A 20,887-nucleotide genomic window follows, 5' to 3' on the forward strand; every position below is an offset into this window, starting at 1 on the left:
AAATTTAAACACTAGAATTATTATCATTTTCCCAACTAGGTATAATCTCCCAAGTACGTACCTTCTTATTATAACGGACACAGCAGTACAGTGGTTTTGAGCAATGCGCATTGCTCACGTGAAGCGCCATGGTCGATTTGGTGTTCGCACCGAACAAACAATAGACGCATTCGTACAATCCTATCGAATGTAGCAGCAGATGCCGAGCCATGCACTTTTTGTCGATGCTCATATTGCACACCTGGCAGCTGACCATAGCCACCCCATGGCTAGACAGATGGTTCATGTACGCCGACAGGATGTAGAACGACTCTCTGCATACTGTGGAGTAGACAGGGATGATGATATTTATGAGTACATATCCAAGCAGTGTTTTCAGTTCTACAGATTGTTTTAATCTACGGAATCTAAAAACTTCGGCACCCCCGCCATCACTTTTACAAAATTTAACTTTTCGAATTACTATTTTTTTGGAAAATTGTCATTAAATTTAGCAATAATTAACGCAGTGCAAACAAATTTACCTATCTACGCATTGTACTCCTTGAAAGTTAACAAAACTGTGTCTCCCTTATGTAGCTTAGTTGGCTAAGGCTAGCTATAAAGCTAGACCATACTGGAGGCGGCTGGCTGGGTTCGATTCGCAGTACCGGTTAGGAATTTTTCGGGTTGGAAAATTTCTCGACTTCCCTGTTCATCGAGCATGGTTGTACTTGCCACACATTAATAATAATACATACAAAAATGGTACAGGCATAGAAAGATCTCAATTAACAACTGTGGAACTGTATCTAGAACACTAATTTGAGAGCCGGCGTAAAGTCCCAACGAAGAAGAGAAGATCCAAGTAAGGGTCTCTTCACGTGGACAGTTTGAGGTAATAACGGAGTGTGTGGCGAGTTTATGGATGACTGTCCATCCTTCTATAAGTAAACACTTGATTTTGTGAGTTCCATTACATTCTCCCGAATACCACTCGCCCGAATTTCACACAAAACCGAGAGATATTCTCCCGAATTTCAATGAATTGCATTTTCTTTAAAAACCAAACTCTGTATGATACCCAGTATAGCGAAAAAAGGCTCGAACATTGGTGGGAGGAGGAGGGTAAAGCCCACAGTAAAAGTATGGACGTCTGTCAAAAGTTATTCCAATCGAACCATCAAAATGCACCACTTTGCTCGATTGGAACAGCTTTTTTTCACTTTTGTGGTGACAGTCGTTCATACTTTAACCACCGACAAACCGACATGACACCTAATTCTGACTTATGCCCGAAAATCGTAAACGGCCAATTTAAATGTGCAGTGAGAAGCGTGCTTTGGTCAGAAATTTTATTGTTTTTGCTATGGTCACTCATGTCGGTTTGTCGGTGCTTTAATTAGAGGGCTTTAGTGGAGGGTGGTAACCAATGAGCTGGATTACCGAGGTGAAGCAATCGGTTAAGTTGTGTGAGTAAAACCCCTGTACGATACAAGCAATTAGTGACGTCACTACTTGCGTTTACGTTGATTTTTTGGTTTACTAATACAACTATATTTCACGATCTGCTTCACGTCTCTCTGTACCTCATTGGGTGGTAACGACTATTTACATATCAGGAGAACTTCGAGAGTAGGGCGTAATTGCTTTCGTAAACAAACACTTCATTTGAAGATTTCTCTCGAATTAAAGCTCAATATCACAAACTAACAACACAAACAGGTAGATGAATGGTATAGTTTGTTCACGAGATTGTTCTTTTATTCGCGAGAAATCAGCGATTGACATGTTTGTTTACAAAAGCAATTACGCCCAAATCTCAAAGTTCTCCCGATATCCGAAAATTATTGAGGGAGCAAAAGCGCTCGCACCACACCTATGCCTGTATTACTTATGCCGGGATACACTTGTATGACAAACTAAGAGCATAAGCATTATTTGTATAATAATTATGAGCACTATACAACAACTATACACAAACTATACAAGTCTGACCATAGATGTGCTTATAATCTGTTATACAAATAATGCTCATGCTCATAGTTTGTCATCTCAAGTATGTCCGCGGCATTAGTTACACACTTGGCAAGTTATAGATTGAATATCACTTCTTTTTATCAGTAATTCCAAAATAGACGAAAATATTTGATTGGAAGACAATTTCATAATACCTATTCATTTTTTTTTTAAATATTACCAAGTAGGGGTAAGAGGGGCATAGTGAGCATCCCGTGCACCAGCTTGGACTTCCGGTCGTTCGGAACAAATTAGTTGGTAGTAGGATCACCGACAAACCGACATGACACCTAATTCTGACTTATGCCCGAAAATCGTAAACGGCCGATTTAAATGTGCAGTAATCCGAACTGTCAAAACCATAGGATATTTTTATCTAGATAAAAATAATTTGTCCAGAATAGATCAGACACGAACCAATCCATACATTTTACATGCGGGCTCATGGCTTAGCTAAATATTTCCCGCGAACACGGAACCAGATGTCAGTAGTGTGCTTTGGTCAAAATTTTTACTGTTTTTGCTATGATGATTCATGTCGGTTTGTTGGTGGTAGGATCAATATCATAATGATATTGAACCTACTACCAGTTGATTTGTTTAATGCAGCTAGAGCTCCAGGATCAAACTGCGGGATACTCACTATGCCCCACCTTTTCACTATGCCCCTTCTCCCCCTACCCGAGCAAATTTGGAGATCAAATTTAAATCAAAATTTGCTGTTATTATGTAACATTTATTGATTACTCCAGTTGATCTCGTTTTGTATGGACTAACGGTTAACACAGCAACAATGAGAGCAAAATTATAAACTGTTGAATCAACCGGAAAACTAATCCTGCTTTCAATTAAATCAATTTGATTACTGATTTTGCATTCATAATATTTAACTGAATACGGGTCTGGCGTAAATGGTTAGCATGCATGCTTCTCACGCTGAAAGGCTTTAAAGTTTAAATAATACCCGGACAAGTCAGGAATGACCTAAAATTATGACTATTTATCAATTTTATCTAGCTGAATTTATGTATGGGCCCAAATTAGGGGCATTTAGGCCTACATTACATCCATTTCCCCTATGGCATTAGACTTATGTCGCGGCAATTAAAATCAAAATGAGTCTTCATTTTGATATGAACAGCTAACTTTAATATCGATTTGCTTTCATTTTGTTAAGCAGCTTTGCTCGGGTACCACTGTTTTCTTTCTTCAAATCTACCCAATCAGCTTATTTAAAAGCTACACCAGTTAGATAGCTTAAACCAAAGATAGCATCTTTGCTAAAACGCTGGCCAAACTGAGCAGTTATAACATGTTGTAAGCCTATCTATTACATTTTCTTGTCGATAATTATTATAACATGTTATTATTCTGTAGTCTAAACGTGGTACATATAAGCCAATCTGCTGGTTTGTAAGACTTAAAACCCCTAATGAAGTTTCCACTAAAGAGGCTGAATTTATAAAGAGACGACATGTCAAAAATTGAACAATCGATTATCTGTCAAAGTCATAGGAAAAGTTATTCCAATCGAGCAGAAGAGTAGTTTCAACGTGTGTCAATTCCCCGAATGCACCAAACTGTGCACCAGCTCTCTTAACATAATACTTGCAATGGATAAATATAAGTAAAACTAGAAGATCATGTGCATTTTGCAATCGATTTGAAGATAATTATTGCTAGATATCACGTTTTTAAAGCTGGTGTACAGATAAAAAGTGAGGTTCGCCGACGCCACCTCGGACGCCACTGCATTCGAGGTAATAAAATTCGGCGAATATAATATAGCAATATAGCACAACTTTTTTCTCAGTGTACCGAGTGTGCCACTCGAACTGGTTGAAAATTGGTGTTCATTTTAGCAGATTCGTAGAAAATTTTCCAATTGACTTTTTAAGAATTAAAATCCATCTGCTATTGAAAGAGTTATAATTGGTCAAAACCTGACCACGAGGAACCCCTCGCGAATGCGGTCGAATTCTTTCAACCGCTTGGCGAAGACAACATTGAAACGGATCTGTATTTACAGACGCAGGCACAAACTGCTGCTGATATTACCCGTAATCGCTGGAATGTCGATGCTAAAGGGAGAAGCTCTTCCGGGGATCGAAATTGGCTTCTGAGATCAACCAATCTGTCAGTGAATTAAGACAGACCACTCTCAATGTGTGTCACGCGATCGTCTGTTTACTCGGCAGCAACAATTGTGTGATCCTCCTCATTGTTCTTCATCAGCAGTTCTTTCAGTCGATGCGTCGTCGACTTTAGAAAGCAATTGTTTCATGATGAATGTATGAGTGCAGACCACGTTTTGCGTCCGCAGCAATGAAAGCGCTCTGAACCCCGTTGACAAATCTGCCATACAATGAAACCAGTGGAAGCGGCTCCCCTTCTGGTGGAGGAGGCTTATTTTTGTTAGATTGTGTTGTACCTTTTGACTATAGTTTTAAGATGTGTTGTATAGTGAACAAGAATCCTCGGCTCTATAAAATTAATTCGGTAGAGCCTTATCAAATAAATCAATATACAAAAAAAACTTAAGCAGATATACGCATTCAAAAAGTGATGGTGTTGTGTTCACTGGTGTTGCCGGCATCTTTACCGGGACGACCATGTACCCAGTGGACCAACAGTTATCGGAAACCACCATTCTACAGTTACATCACAATCAAGATCAACATAAACACCAGCTAAAACTGACATAGCCCTCCTAGTCGACTTCGAACTATTCAAACCGAAACACAACATACAGGGCTATTCTGCGTGGATTGTGAGGTGAAGTGACAGTGAAGTGATGGTGAAGTGACAATTGTCACCTCGGGTGAGGTGACTCTCCATTTGATTTGCACGGAGAGTCACCTCACCCGAGGTGACAATTGTCACTTCACAAGTGAGAGCTTGTCACCTCACCTCACACGCCGCGCAGAATAGGCCTGACAGAGTTGTACGGTTCTATCCATTTCTCTTGCTTTATTTCGTCATCTTTCACACCGAGCCTTCATTCCGGGTGGTGAGCAAACCTGAAGAAGAAGAAGATTACCATGAACCCCTTCTCGGAACGAGTGTATTGTATCAATATTATTAATATTAATATTAATTATTATAATATTATTTAACCTTAACTTTCTGTTTTTTCTCTATTTTTCACTATTATCTCTCTTATTACATACAAACCAACAAATGAGGAACACGGGAATGCAGCAAACGTATCAAATGATCCCCAATGGAAATTGTTGCTGGCAGCCGAAAAACAATATAAAAATGAAAATAATATACAACCGACAATATCACAGGCAAGCGTGTGAAGCATGTGAATCAAATTAATCAGTACGTCACAGCAAAGGCACAGGGGCTTATGGCAGCAGAACCCCAACAAGGAAATCAAGCAAGCCAATAGGAATTTGACCTGGGCCCAGGTCAAGCAAATGGAGGTTTCTCATGTTGCCCCTCTGCATCTCTGGAGGTTCCCAGGATACTTGAGTGAGTGAGCACGTGAAGAGGAACGTAATCTGTAGGAGCGGGAATGAAAGCGGACATAGCTCATGCAGCACAACAAATCGGCGTGCTGTTGTTGTTCTTCTCTTTTCAGAAAAAAAACAACAAAATACTCTATCGCTCTTCTCTATTCTTTTATTCTCTTACTATCCCATACAAATCTGAAGCTAGTGGTACTGCCTACGGGAGCAACAGGCCTGCTGGTGGAAGAAAGTCGTTATGCTATACGGTCTAGCATAGGCCACGACCAAAATTTCCATAGGTTTATAACTAGTTTAAGTGCAGATGGGCGGGCGATAGTCGGCCAGAGTATGAGCTGAGCAATAACAATAACAAAAAAAATCATTAGCGTTGATTAAAATGTTAAGATTTACCTACTTTTTGCATATCTATAGTAAACTATGATCATAATCTATCAATTACTTTAAAGAAACACAAATTTCAATAACTGAGTGAAAAGTTATTAACAAATGAGCAGTTGGTGTGTTCAACTGTGTATGCCAAGCATGAAGTCAGAGGAAAGGTTTGTGTATTTGCTCATTTTTCTATGCGTTGCTTCCACCTCCACTCAAGCGCAGCGCTACTGTATCTGTCGCTTGGACAACACAAAGATTTTGCTTTCACTAGTGATTTTGTGAACCTCGGTGAGAACGCAGCATGAAACGATGTACTGCTTCGGACAGGTGTTAGTATGTATCCTGTTGTTGTCCATCTCGGTTTTTGGGGAATCCATGACGGGACTTGGCCGAAAATTCGCGACTGCAGTTGCGAATCCAAAAATAGATTTACGCTGCGCATGAGCATATTCTACAAAAGAGTTTGAGAGCCATGGGTCATTTTCCACCATCGACTGGAAATGATTTCGTCATAGTTGAAAATAGAAGACCCGGTTACTTACCTCTTGCTATTTGATCGATATAGGGTGGAAAACGGCTTCAGCTTGGGGTAAACAATAACTTACAACGCTCATTTTGTGCAGCATGATACATCACAGTGCATCTTTTTCCGATTAGTTTTCTTTAGAAAAACCCTGTGCTTGGAATATGGTCTCTTGATGAAGAGGGCTGAATCCAGTGTCCACTCAATTCCAATAAGAACTACATTTCAAAAGACATTAAAGAGTGCAAGGCGAACATCTGCGTCAGTGCTACTTGGGATCAAATTAGCCAGTTTCTCTAGATATATTTCTAGTTCTTACAAATATAACGCTTCAATTTTTAAAAAAATATTTAGAAGAATGTCAACGCAGATGCCTGGGATGCATTTACCTATAATGTCTTATGAAAATTAGTACCTACTGCCACCTTCCTAAACGGTACGCCGAAACTGAATCTCAAGGACATACAATAGAAACAAATAAAAACTCATTAACTAGTACAGTTTAAAATCTCATTCGTATCTTTATTTCTCTTTGAACTGATATCTAATTCATAAACATCGAATGGATTCACTCCGTGTCTCGTTGTTAAACAAAATAAGCAATTGTCACCGATCGTCTAATCCTTACATTACGTAGAATGAAGTGAAAATTCTCATGTTTAGTTTTTGTCCACGAGGTTTGATTAACAATATAAAATGCAAATCGGAACTATAATACATCCTAGGCATCTACGAGACTGGCATTAATCTAGATCATTTCATAATAATCTTCCGTTACGAAAGGAAGAAATCATCGGCGCATTTTAGAGTATGAAAAATGGAAAATTTAACATTACGAAAATTGTGAATCAAACATTTCAACCCTAACGTCTTTCCTCAAATAAACTACTGAAATCATACTCACTAGTACAAAGCAACGGTAGGACGTTCTTCCGCAACGACTCCTGCATCGATTTCCATTCATCGTCTCCGAAGCTCTTCAGATGGTCGGGCATAATGAGGATCTTCTTCAACACACTTCCCGTCGGATGGTAGGTTTTCTGATGAACAACCACGTTCGTAGGATCTCGACTCCGGTAGAAGCACAAATTACACTGAAACCCGCAGGTGGCGTGCTCGGCATCGATGTGTGCCAGAAGCACATTGTTGTTTGCTGCTATGATATCACAATAAGCGCATTCGAGCCAACATTTCCGTCCGCTAGTATTGGCATTGTGAAGGTTTTCGTGCAACTGTAGGTGCTGCTCCATGAAGAAACGGTTGTTGGTGGTGAAAGCACATGAGCGGGACATACACTTGTACAGACAGAGCAGACTAATTTCCTCGAGCATACTGCGGCAATGTTCCTGATTTTTGGTAGTGACCATGTTCGTCCAGGGCTTCAACCGGACGGTGTTGAGTTTCAGATTGGCCATCGCAGGGACACTAGCGTTGACACCAGAACTACCGCTAGCGTTGCTTGATACAGGTGCCAATGCTGGTAGATGACATGTTGCGGCTGCTGTCTGCTGTATGACTGGTCTAATCTGAGCAGGTATCGTATGAGTTGGCGTGATGATTGTGTTGCCAGCCATTGTTACCGGAGCAATGGTGGCCGCAGATGTAATGATAATCGGTTTCTGGCCAAGGGGCATTCCAGATGGCCCTGCTATGATGGCACCAGCTGGCATAATCGGTGCCAAGGGAGGTGGATTCAAATCTCCCTTGGATAGAGTGTCGCCAGGTATCCTTCTGATACGAAGCAAATTCGGAGTGCCCGTTGACATGTTCGATAATTCGGGAGTTGGAGTTTTCCTTCTAGCGTGCACATCCAGCATATGTTGCAATTCGTTGTTGATCGTGCAATTGTCCGCAATTACTATTTGCGACTGACATGGGTGACAGTAACCATCCCATACGACCTGGTTGTGCTTCCGAGAAATGTGAGTGATGAAGTCTTGCGATTTCTTGGAAATGTACTGACATCCCGGCATAAGACAAAGGAATAAGATTTCCGATTGATGTTCTATGTAAGCGACGTGCTCGATACGAGTGCTGTCCAGTACAAGTTCAACAAAATCGAAATGTCCTTCAGCCGGTGGCGGATCCGCCGACACTTCGTCCGGTTTTTCAGTTTTTATTACGATATTTTCCGAATTAGTTAATTCATCTTCCTTTTTCTTTTCCTTCTCATCCTTTTCGACCTTGATCTTGAACGGAAGCGGAAACTCTTCCTTCTTGCGGTCGTCGCCGTCGTCACCCCCACCGGAACCAGCCGCTCCACCTGCTCGATTGGCAAGCGAAGATGATCCACCACCACTTCCACCAGAGGACGCTGGGGGTTCTGAATTACCTTCCCCTTGTTTACTTTCACCATCGCCGGCTTTATTTCCTCCATTGCTCGAGCTCTCGCCATTCTTTTGTCCGTCTTCCGCACCATCGGACATATTGAAGTCTTCTGTCTTGTCACTCGCATCCGAATCGTACTCAGTCGGAACCTTTTCCCGCTTGACCAACACCTTGTTTAAATCAAAACCGCCTTGCACCGATTGAATCTGCCAAGTCGGTATGATTGCTTCCGCTTCCGAAGATGCCGATGATTCACCAACGGCGGACATCGATTCAGGTGACATTGGCGATTCACCACTTGACGAGATGTGATTGCCTTGCAGTTCTTTTTCAAATTTGAACGAAAATGGCTGATGAATAAAATCGCAAGATACACCTGCGGATCCTATATGTATCGAATCCAGGCGAATATCAGTTCGTCGTGGCGGGACAGATGGCGGAAAGCTTTCAGCTTCCGTCATTTCGTCATCATCCGTATACGGCTGATTGACAATTTCACACGGTTCAAATGGTTCAGCCTTCGGATGGAACGGTATCATGACCGTGGGCATGTTTGGCGCGCCCAAGTCATCCATGACCTGATCTTCGTCGATGATTGGTTTAGCATCGATTTTGTAGTTAACAATGCTAAACCGACTGCAATGAGCATCCGTAGATGGGTGCTCTCGCTTTAGATGGCGCTCCATATTTACTCGACGAATCTGAATGTAATTACAGTCGTTGCAGATGAAACCATAGATGTGGTTATCTTGGAACTCGATATTGTTGTACACTACCAGCGTAGGCTTCAGGCAGGTCTTCTCATGGTAGAAACAACTCTCCAGTTCCTCAGTCTTTGACATCACCGGACAACTTGTGCAGCGATAGCGATATTCCCCAGTATGAGCTGCCACGTGTTCTATCCACCCAGATCGGCTCAGTTCCTTCCATGTCAGGCAGAAGTAGCATTTAAACCGGATCTTCTCATCCTCACCACCCTCGTTCGTGACGGTACCATTTGTGAGGAACAAATCTGCTCGAATGATATCGGCCATCTTCGGCGAAACTCGGCTCACGAACACTTCATATTGCTTATGTTCGTACACATAGTGATCCACAATGGCAGAACCGTTAAACGAACAAAGACCACAATTGCTCGAATAACTGCTATTGTAGTGCACTGCTGTCTTGTCGTTGTAAACGAAATTAACATCCTTGCTCTTTTGTTTCCCCTTTGCGGGTGGAGATTTCGTAACAGTCAACAATGAATCTCCCTCCTCCGCTGCCTTTTTATCATCCGCGGAAACAACATCTTCATCAGACGATCCAGAACGTGATCTGTCATTTGAATTTCTGTTCTTTGTCTGCTTCGGCGGTGGACTATCCGAAATAATCATCGCAGGCTGAATAATAGCTCCTGTTCTGCGGGTGTAGCCCTTGGATTTAAAATCGGTGGCATTGTCGATCAGCGCCTTAAGTTCCCTGTTTCCTACTGTTCCACGCTTCTTTGCCTTATCCTTCTTGTTCTCATCCTTTTTACCCGTGTCATCCTCCGAAGAAGAATCGATGACCGCTTTCGAACGGATTCGTTTGTACGTTCTTCCCTTCTTTCCTTTGGTAGCTGCTATTTCCTTGGGTGGGCTTTCCTTAGTATCATCTTCAGCCTTCTTCGTCTCGTCCACTTCGACTTCGACATTCTTCTTCTTACTTTCTTCCGCCTCATCGTCGGACTTCCTGTTCATCACATCGAGAATTTGTTTAACCTTATCTTCATCACCAAAACCCTTCAGTAATTCCATCAAGTTCTTTGACAGCTCCTTCTCATCCGAGTTAGTCTTCGCCTTTGGTTCATCCACTTGTGTAACTTGCGGCGCAACGTTGTCAACCTTTTCAACCTGATCGTCTTTCTTGGGATCTTCTTTCGGTTTTTCTGGTATCACCGTAGCCGGTTTCCCCAAAGTTGGCTTTTTCTGTGCTTCTTTCTTTCCGAGACGAATCGGTTCGTCCTTAGAGTACACGGGATTGATCGTTTTCTTAGCATCCTGTTTTGGAGCAACCGGTGCCGGTGCGGGCTGTCTGGTAACGGTTGGAGGTACGGATGCCCTTGGAGGAGCTGGTGGTCGGAATGACGGTCTCGTTGGAGCCACGGGAGTCGGGACCACAAACGGACGTGCTTCTGCTGACGGCCTTTGAACTGGTAATGGCGCCGGTGGTCGTGGTTTAAAGTACTGTTGATTTTGAATTTCAAATCTCTGCTGATTCGAAAACTGCATACGGCGCTGGCAATATTCGCCGTACGTTCTGGGATCTCTACTATTGAAGTTTGGTGGACCTTGCGGAGGTAGCTGATGGCGCCTTTGGAACAAAGGTTTCGGCTGTTCATGGTGCATTGGGAATGGTTTTTTGAATGGCAAATCACCAACAAGTGGCTCCTCTGCTGGGCGTTTCTTTACCTTGGTTTTATATTTGCGGGCCAAGCGCTCCGGTTCCTTAGGGTGATCGATTGGTTTCGCGAAATCTTCTACAGACTTTCTCTTTTTCTCTTGCGTTTTCACCTTTTTCGTCAACGATTCCCATCGAGTGGGAGTTCTCCAAGGAATTTGGGGTTGCTGTTTCATTTTAACAGCCTCGGACAGCACCTCTCTTGCTGGTACCTTCTGCAGCTCGCAGGGCGTATCATTTTTAGGTAGTTCTGGCGCCGAAGGTTTAACAGCCACCTTCAATGCGGGTACTTCCTTTTCAACAGGACTTTCTTTTGCAATCGTTACACTAGTATTTTCAACGACTTTCAGTGTTTCTGGCGCAGGTATTGCTTGCGCAGAATCATGTACCTTCGGGGTATCTAAAGCGCTTGGTGCAACGGAAGCCTTGACTGTGACTATGGAGTTAGCTTCAGCTTCCGGTTTCGAATTAGCAACGGCTTGTTGTTGCGATTCACTCGTTGCACCGCTTCCCACCTTCGGGGTAGGACTTTCCTCCGGTTTTTTAGTTATACTTATCAGCATTTCAACGGAAGAGGTCAGCTTCCGCAGCGTGTCATACTTCAGCCTTCAGGGGATAAAAGAGGAAAACAACATTATGCAAATGATCCATTATGCTACCGAACGTTTATTTGAATTACCTTCTCTCGGGATCACTGACCATGTCTGCAAATTTGCTATACTGTGTATTCAGTATTTTTTTCTTCCCTTCGGGACCCTGGTATTGCTCCAACAGCACACGAGCTTCATCCAGCTGTTGACAGACCTTCTCGCGAAGCTCCTGCTTCATACGTTCCCGTTCTTCCATTTCTCCCATTATCTGTAATGACACAAAATCAGATTGATCCAACATTATATTCATGGTTTACCTAAATGGTTTAGAGCAATAAATGAGCCGCATTTGTTTTTTGCATGTATTGAAAATTTAGTTTGCATATACTCTTTTTGTGAATTGAAAATTGAGTTCACATTTATTGAATTAACACAGGAAATTTTATTTCGCAACCCTAGGTGGCTCAAGGAAAATTTGTCGACAAAGTTATTTCTCAACTTTGGTAATAAACAGGTGGCACATGAATTTCTATTTTAAAATTCTAGGTTTTTCCCTTAATTAAAAAAATCCCGGTTTTATAAATCTTGTTTTAAGAAAAGAATTGAAAATGTGTAATACTAAATGTAAATTGGTTCAAAATAATTCAAGTCATTTTAATCAAAATCAATTTTGAGTGGATCTATAAGGGCAAGTGCGCCAGTTTTGGCCATAGTTTCCTATTTTGGTCATACCTCAGAAAAAGAAAAAGATCCAAATTTTGATACATGTTGTGGGCAATATTTATTTGCACCCAGATGAATACGATTTGAATCAACAATCTTAGTACAACCCATAATCTGAAACATGTAAATAGTGTCAAAATAAGGCCAAAATAGGAACATGGCCAAGATAGGTGCGATGCCCAAAAAAAAATTGTATTGCTATTTAGCTAAACGACGTGCTCGGGGTTCCATCCAAACCATTTGTGGAATAATTCTTTCATTTGGGTTATCGTTCGGGAATGGTATTTTTTCCATATTGAGGTTCCTATAAAGATATTTTTTTCATTTAAGCGAGTAACAAAATAGCCATGCTTGGATGCTTAAAGATGGCTTAGCGAGTGTCAACTCTACCAGACAGCAGACGAACGAATCAGGCAAGAAACTGAAAGATTATAAAAAACGTTCTCACCGAGTGCAAATGATAGTTTAAAGAATGAACGATACCCCAGAAACAATATTGGTTTTATGAGGGTTCTGTAGACCATGATTCAGCCTTGTAGCAAGCTTTAAATCCTCGCTAAAACTTGCAATGTTAATTGGGTATGGATCTTAAACCAACGATGAATAGCTTTTGACTCAGATTGTACCCATTTGGATTAATGTTATCTGCTTAATATAGCTAACATAAATCAAAAAGCAGATATTTGTCAATGACTTCGCAAAAATAATAATTGAAAGTTAAAAATCAGCTTACAATTTTCAGCACTTTTATAAGGCGAACGTTACACGTCAACGAAAAATTCATCATGTGAGCAGTTCCACGCCATCTGACGCGACCTTCTCCAATTTGCATAAAACTTTGCATAATCGTTTGTTATGGTCAATTATTCACATTTGAGCTGAAATTCACTTCCAATCGAAATAAAGTCGGATACAAAGTTGAAGGATAAAATAATTCCTTTTCAGGAAAATGTACACGGCATCAAAATTCAAGCGTTTTCGAGCAATAAATTGACGTTTGAATCTTTGCTTACAAAAGTAGAATTATTTTTTAGTCTTTCAAATTAGACTTACTTCACTTTTTCATCTCATGGTAGATCAATAATGTATATATTTAAGCGTTTGCGATACACTGAACTTAACAGACCAGAACTCGAGGGTCACGCAATACAAAGAGCCGGTGCGTTGAAGTTAAAATGCAATCAAAACTACTTTAAGTAATTAATGCGTTTTGAAGTAGTACTGACGGTAATAAAAATTATCTATCCGTAATTAATGTAACTGAAAGTATTGAAAATGTAATCAATGTACTTTAATTACAAAATTTCAACTGTAATTAATGGAGTTAAACAGTAGTTAATGTTCGACATTGTGTAATTAATGTAATTAAAGCAGTAGTTAATGGAATTAATTTAAAGCCGTTGCCTGCGTTTGAGTTAAAAGTTATTGCGTGCCCCTAGCCAGAACTGTATGATTCACTTAGTTTCTCTAAGATTTATTCAATCTCAAACCTGTAGATCTCTCCATATTTACATTTCACTGTCTGCTTAATCAGATAACTTTTATCATGTTTGTTTTAATCACACAGCTTTTCCAAAATAATATAACAAATTTCTCAATTTTGTTTATTTCAATATGTACACTGGAATTGCACGAAATAATGTTTAACTTGCTGTTATTATTGTTGTTACTATATGTTATTTAGGTTTTTAGACAATCATTTTTTGAAGGCAAAATGACAACATTCATTATTATTTTATCTTTACGTTGTATGACTAGTAAATTACTTTTATTTCACATACTTTACATCTCATTATATTAGCGGCGCCGGTGGTGTAGTGCTAAGCGTGATTACCTCTCACCCCAGCAGGCTTGGGTTCAATCCCAGTGGGCGCCGCCGGGATGTTCCGAGGCATAACATCTCTGATCACGCCTTCCTTCGGAAGGGAAGTAAAGCCGTTGGTCCCCGGTTCATGAGTTGTGATGGGTCGATAGGTAGGGTCCAGGTGTGGGAGCTGCCTCTCTTACGTCGGTAGCATTGGTGCTCAGCACGGAAAACAAGATCGACGGTAAAATTCCTTTTATAGGATTAAGATCTAATTTCAGTCATACTAAGCACAACCTACACTTTACCTCTCTTTTTAGAACCGTTTCGAACAAAAAATTAAATGTTTCTATTAATGATTGCGGCAAAGACTTCTAAATGTATGTTTCCTTTACATGCGCACCGTTATATTTGATAAAGAATGACAAATTGTTGAGACACTATTAAAAATCTACCACTATTTCCTGATTTCAATTCTGTCGTACGAGTTTTAATGCCGTCCAAACATATTGAAACACCATTGATTCACTTCGGCATACGGATAAAGGCAGAAAAACTTAAAAGCTGAAAATCTCGAAAAATTATCTGGAAACTTTTGAGTAATTCCGAGAATTCTCATTAATACCAAAATGACGTTTCTGCTCTATTTGGCGATAATAGGCGCTTAGGTCGAAGTAGCTAATGGAAACAAATTTACTGTCCAAAACGACCAATCGCGCAACCTAACATCAACTTCTGTCGAACTATGCTGAGAGATTAACGAGAAATTCGTTTATGTAGCTGTGGTAAACCAAAGAACAAGTCGATGAAGATAATCGATCAACGATAGACCCTTTTCAAATGTTATGCGAGATTTATTGTTCTATGGTATCGCAAAACAAGACCGTGCAAAGCCAACCAGTGAACGTGAAAATGTTTAGCGAATGCTTACATAACTTCAAAATGAAAAACTGATGATTCAAATAATCCATTGATACAAATAGTTTAAAGTGTACCCTACACGATTGATTTTATTTACAACTACCTGAGTGCCCGACCTTGCTCTGGATTCAATATAAGCTTTAGTGTAAGCGCCGAATAAAAAAAAAGCATGCTATATTGTACGTAGCCCCCCTCTCTTATCTAAGGGGCTAACCACTATGAACATCTCATCTCCAAATTTGGTTCCAATTGCTTGATTAGTTCTCGAGTTATGCAGAAATTTCTGTTTCATTTGTATGGAAGCCCCTCTTACAGAGGGGGAGGGGTATCGAACCATCATAAAAACCTTTCCCGACCCCAAAAACCCCTGCATACCAATTTTCACGCCGATCGGTTCAGTAGTTTCCGAGTCTATAAGGGTCAGACAGACCGAAATTATTGTCAATATTTTTGTATTCAAATAATCAATATTATTGTCAATAATTCTCCTTCACGTCAATATATTGATACACACGATACACAGGTTAACTTTAACAATTGAAATACAAACATAAACGTCTATCGATTTGACAGTCTGGAATAATTTACAGAAGTTCGGTAATCGTTTTAATAATTTGCAGTTTGTTCGGCGTTTTTTTTTTACCGAATTCGGCTATTGTCTAGTTTTACAGATCGGACTGTAATATTTTTTTCGGATTTCGTCAATTTAATATCCAAATTACCATTTCTACGGTAAAACATTATAAAAAATACATTTTGTTTACCGAATTCTTAATTTACCGATTTTTTTCGGTAGAAAATTACCGAACATGGCAAAAGTAGCTGAGTGTGTACGTGTGCGGTTTGCTTAAGATCACCTTTTCCAAAATATATAGTAGAACAGAAAAAACAAAAAAGCTTATTCTGTTTAATGAGAAAGAGAAGGATTAGTATTTTCCATTTAATTCCACTACTTTATTTGCTTATCCTTGACAGATACGCGTATTTCGTATACAATGTCCAGACTTCTTCAGTGTCTTGTACTAATTTCTGTTGTTAAACATCCAAGGCATTACCTCACTTACTGCTTGTTATTTGGTACGATAATTATCGGATACATTATTTCAGCTCGTTTTAAGACGCAACAGAGTTTGATACAACTAACAAACATCAGTTCGTTTCTAACATAAAAATAAACTTGTAGTCTTTTATATTTCAAATCAATAATAACAAATAAAATGAAAAATTAAACATGCCGAGCTTTAAAGGTTACACTTTGTTCCTTAGCTAAAACACATCAAACGATTATTAGTTCCGAGCATTAAAGGTTACACTTTGTTCCTAAGCTAAAGCACATCAAACGATTATTAGTTACATCAAGTAACGTACAATGATTTTCTTTTATATTTTTTCACTAAAACCGTACGCACAAATAAGCATTCTATCACACGATGTTCAAAGATGGCCGACGTAGGCAGAAGATTACGAAAACTGTACAACGCAAAACGAACAACTTCCTAACGAGTTCACAATACCAACAGTTTTTACCGGATACACACGCACACAATCACACAAACTGATGCCACGCCCGCTCGAATTTCGATGGCTTACGTAATCCTGTTTTTTTTTTATTTTGGCTTGCTACTACCCGAGAAGCAGGCCAAGTTTATTTCACAATATTATCTTTTCCATTATTCGCTAGAAAGAACATTTTCCGTCTACTCTAAATCAAAATTAAATGAGTCAGCCAAATGTTCACCTCTCGTTTTTTCTCACTAAAATCAAACAATAATTTCAGCACCTTCGTAGCCACGAATAGCTTCAACAGCCCCAAAATGATACACCCAATCAAAGTTGAAACAGCAATGAAAAATGGACAGCTAAAGCAGCAGCTATAATTAATCAACGCAAAATTGAATAACGTCCAAAATAATGTCTGCAGTCGCAGCACTTACTGTGCTTACAGCTAATTAAAATCCTATTCAAGCATCTGCACAGCACGATGGCTTGATGAATACTGAAGTGAAACACATCGTATTCGTAAAGCGCACAACCGACCACGAGTCCACAGGCTGCTTTTTTCGGATTCACTCGGTCCCGTTCGGTTTCAGTCCAGTCAAGTCAAGGTTTTCGCAATGTGGTGCAATAGGAAAGGTTATCTTTTTGTCTTCGTTCCCTTTTTTTAATGTTTCGTTTTTAAATGATAACAAAATAAAACCAGAATCGAAAGGATCACATTCGATTTAGCTTATATATGCTGATAATGAAGATGATTGAACTAGCGACTCACTAGTAGTGATAACAAATTTCAATGCCCACCTTTCGTATCGTACGCTCTATGTATGAGAGACGCGACGAGACACACAACAAAAAGAGTTTTCTGAGAGCCTGTTGTTCTGCTGGGGTATGTTGTATTCGAACATCACCCCAAACGCAACTGTCGTCATAATCCTATTTAAATAGATTTCTTCTTTTTCGATGCATTGATGAAGAATATTCATAAAATTGTATGTTGTGAGAACGGCGGCTTCAGGCTGGTTCAATTTCGGTTTCCCGATGTGTCAAGCATGTTTTTTGCTGTCCCCTAAGCGTTACATACTAGTGAATGCTTTACTAATTTGATGATCAACCCTAGCTGCGTTTAAATGTTATCCCAAGCCAACACACAGAGATTATTTTACTGGGGTCAGTAATTTTTTACTGGGTTTTCAAACAGCTGAAAAAGTCAGTAAACTGAAAATAACGGTCACACGTAATGCAACGAACAATTTTAACATATTTTATTTTTATCATCAAATAAATGTAATAAGAACACAGTCTGTATAAATTTCAAGAAAAAATCACTTTTATACAATTTTTTTAAGTTTACTGACTTTTTCAGCTGTTCAAAAACCCAGTAAAAAATTACCGAACAGGGAGGCCGTGATTTTGTGTGAAGGGAAGATATCGAATTACAAGCATTAAAATCAAGGGAATAGCCAGGTTTCGAGCTAGGGAGGGGCGAACAAAAATTTACTATGGAAAATTTGGCCGATTCTGGATGGCAAGTCGATACTGCCGTCATTTGACACGATGGACCATGATATTTTGCTTGAAAAGCTGAAGATACTCCGCGTCTCGTCAATGGGTGTGGACTGTTGAGATCTGCAGAATATGTTATGTATTTTTGCTGGCTGGTGCTTTAGAAATTTGATTAGTCTAAGCATCGAAAAATGTAACATAATTCATCGTAACATCGAAAAAAACGGACAAATCATCGTTGAATGTCCTCTTCGGACGATGTCATGCTCGTATACAACAAAGGATCTCGGTGCTATCCTGGATTACGGACTCACATTCAGAATTCAGTACAATGATATTATTCCTCGAGCTAATCATCAATTGGGTTTTATTTTCAAAATTGCCGACAAGTTCTGTGATCCGCAATGCCTCTCTTTACTGCTCACTTGTGCGGTCTTTATTGGAGTCAAGTTCGGTTCTATATTTTCCTTTCCATGCTAGGGGAAACGCTCCTATAGTTGCGGTACGTTAGAAGCGTTAGGTTCCTATAGTTGTGTATGGAGTCTCCATACACAACTATAGGAACCTAACGCTTCTAACGTACCGCAACTATAGGAGCGTTTACCCTAACTGGATCGCTAGAATTGAATCCGTTCAACGGAAGTTTTTAAGATACGCTCTTCGTTTTCTCAGTTGGCGTGACCCGACGAACCTGCCACCGTACGAAAAGCGTTACCGTCTCCTGAGCATCGAATAGAGGCGAGACGGACGGTCGCATAAGCTACATATGTTTGCTAGAGATCTGCTTACAAGTGATATCGGCTGTTTAACATTGCTGGCACAGCTAAATCTTAGAGACCTCTTCGTCAATGTGACTTTCTGTTTTTGGAACCACTGAGCAGAAATAACCAACTACCAGGGTGGCAAGTGAATTTCCATGTTGAAATTCCTGGTTTTCCTGGTCAATGATTTAAAAATGTCCTGGTTTTAAAAACCTTGTAAGGTAGAGAAATACTTCGTACTTCGGCCTAATCCAATGAGTTACAGAGAGAGGTGAAGCAGATCGTGAAATAGGGTTGTATTAGTAAACCAAAAAATCAACGTAAACGCAAGTAGTGACGTCACTACTTGCGTGTACTTGCGTGTATCGTACAGTGGTTGTGTGAGTGATTGCTTCACCTCGGTAATCCAGCTCATTGGGCCTAATCGGCCATTTTGGGCCTATTGAGCAGAAAACTTCAAATATATCCATGATTTCAGAGTTAACAAGGCTATTATAGATATTGATTTGTTGATCATATTGCAACAACTCATGTGTGGGATTTGAGGGGGGGGGGGGGGAGAGATTGTTGATGAGTGGGGGGGAGGTGTTAGGAAAGGTTGTTGATGAGTGGGGGGGGGGGGGTTAGGAAAGGTTGTTGATGAGTGGGGGGGGGGGGGTAGGAGAGGTTGTTGAGGGGGGGGGGAGAGATTGTTATGAAGGGGGAAGGGGGAGAGGCTGTTGTGAAAGGGGGAGGGTGTTTACATACATTCCTTTGCTCATTGTGGTCACGCCGTGATCCACCTTTAGCCGCTGATTTGGTCCTGCTTATTGCAGGACCAAGTGCCACGCCGTCCGAAGCGACAATGAGCAAAGACATGACAGCAGCGCTGTTTTATATCTTTTCCGGTTCAGAACCTGATAGGCTTTCCCACAGTTTTTTATGAATGGGCGGAGCAGAAAGTTTCTTTTGTGCAGAATATGTAAAATAGGATGGACTTTGGATGTTAATATAATTGCAAAGATAGAGGCAGCAGATATGTTTAACAGTCAGTTGCTGGTAATTCATCGAGTGTATGTCTCCTATTAGGCAATTTTTTTTGGAAATGTTGGCTCTGCATGTAAAAAATTAATTGTTCATACATTATTAGGGTTTGCATAAAATTTATTTCCCGAAAAAAAAAAATGATCGTCAAAGTCCATTTGTCCATACAGTCTTTTTCGGGTTATTGTTTAGGGGGGGGGGGGGGGGAGGTGGTTGTTAAGCGGGAGGGGGTTTTACATGCACGTTTTTTCAAGTCTCATTCCTTTACATGCACGTTTTTTCAAGTCTCATTCCTCATTGTGGTGGACACGCCGTGATCCACCATTAGCCGCTGACCTAGTCCTGCTTGATGCAGGACCTAGTGCCACGCCGTCCGAAGCGGTAATGAGCAGAGGCATGAGAGCAGCGCTGATTTATATCTTTTCAGGCTCAAGCAGAATGATGTGCAACCAAGTGGTATTCGTTTATGATGACTGGGTTTGGGAAAAAGGCTTATTTCATGAAATCAGTGATAAAATTATCATTTGTACATTTTCAAAAGTTTGATTACAAAAAAATTGGAAAAATATTTATTTCAACAGGTTTGTAATGTAATATCCTATCGATTGGCGTATTTGGATTTTAATTTCATCTAGAAATGACAAAGTTACAAGCGTTACTCCTTCACCACACATATTTTTTGATTTGCACCCCAGTATAGTCGACAAAGAGGTAGTTCTACGTCAAAAAACAATTTTTAATAAAAAAATAAAATAAAGTGAAACCTTGTACCATCATTCTTCGTGCAATGCGGAATTTTACAAACCAAATTAGGTATTAAGGTTCTTGTGAATGCCCGTGAAATCTTTATCTGATTGTTTGCTGTAAAGAAGCTAGTAGGGAGCCGCGCTACTTCGTCGTATCATAGCTGACTGATATTTTTTTTAAATTTATTATTGAGACTT

The 20,887-nt window shown here is 40.1% G+C and overlaps 1 protein-coding gene across 4 annotated transcripts in view; it reads right to left on the reverse strand.

The window, feature by feature from the left end:
• LOC135710518 (uncharacterized) overlaps window positions 1-20,887 on the reverse strand; it is a 47,339-nt gene that overhangs the window by 3,907 nt on the left and 22,545 nt on the right. For 3 of the 4 annotated variants that reach the window (XM_065233220.1, XM_065233292.1, XM_065233147.1), the window contains exons 3-5: window positions 11,801-11,979; window positions 7,277-11,727; window positions 62-321 (exon numbers count right to left, since the gene is read on the reverse strand). In XM_065233220.1, coding sequence (XP_065089292.1) covers window positions 62-321; window positions 7,277-11,727; window positions 11,801-11,979 — 4,890 coding nt within the window. Of the gene's footprint in view, window positions 1-61; window positions 322-7,276; window positions 11,728-11,800; window positions 11,980-17,093; window positions 17,161-20,887 lie in introns of those variants that run through there. The other variant, XM_065233355.1, reaches the window with a different exon arrangement.

This window comes from Ochlerotatus camptorhynchus, unplaced genomic scaffold, assembly GCF_037179485.1.
Source record: "Ochlerotatus camptorhynchus isolate MF236.1 unplaced genomic scaffold, CSIRO-AGI_Acam_v1.1 ptg000003l, whole genome shotgun sequence".
Lineage (NCBI taxonomy): Eukaryota > Metazoa > Arthropoda > Insecta > Diptera > Culicidae > Ochlerotatus > Ochlerotatus camptorhynchus.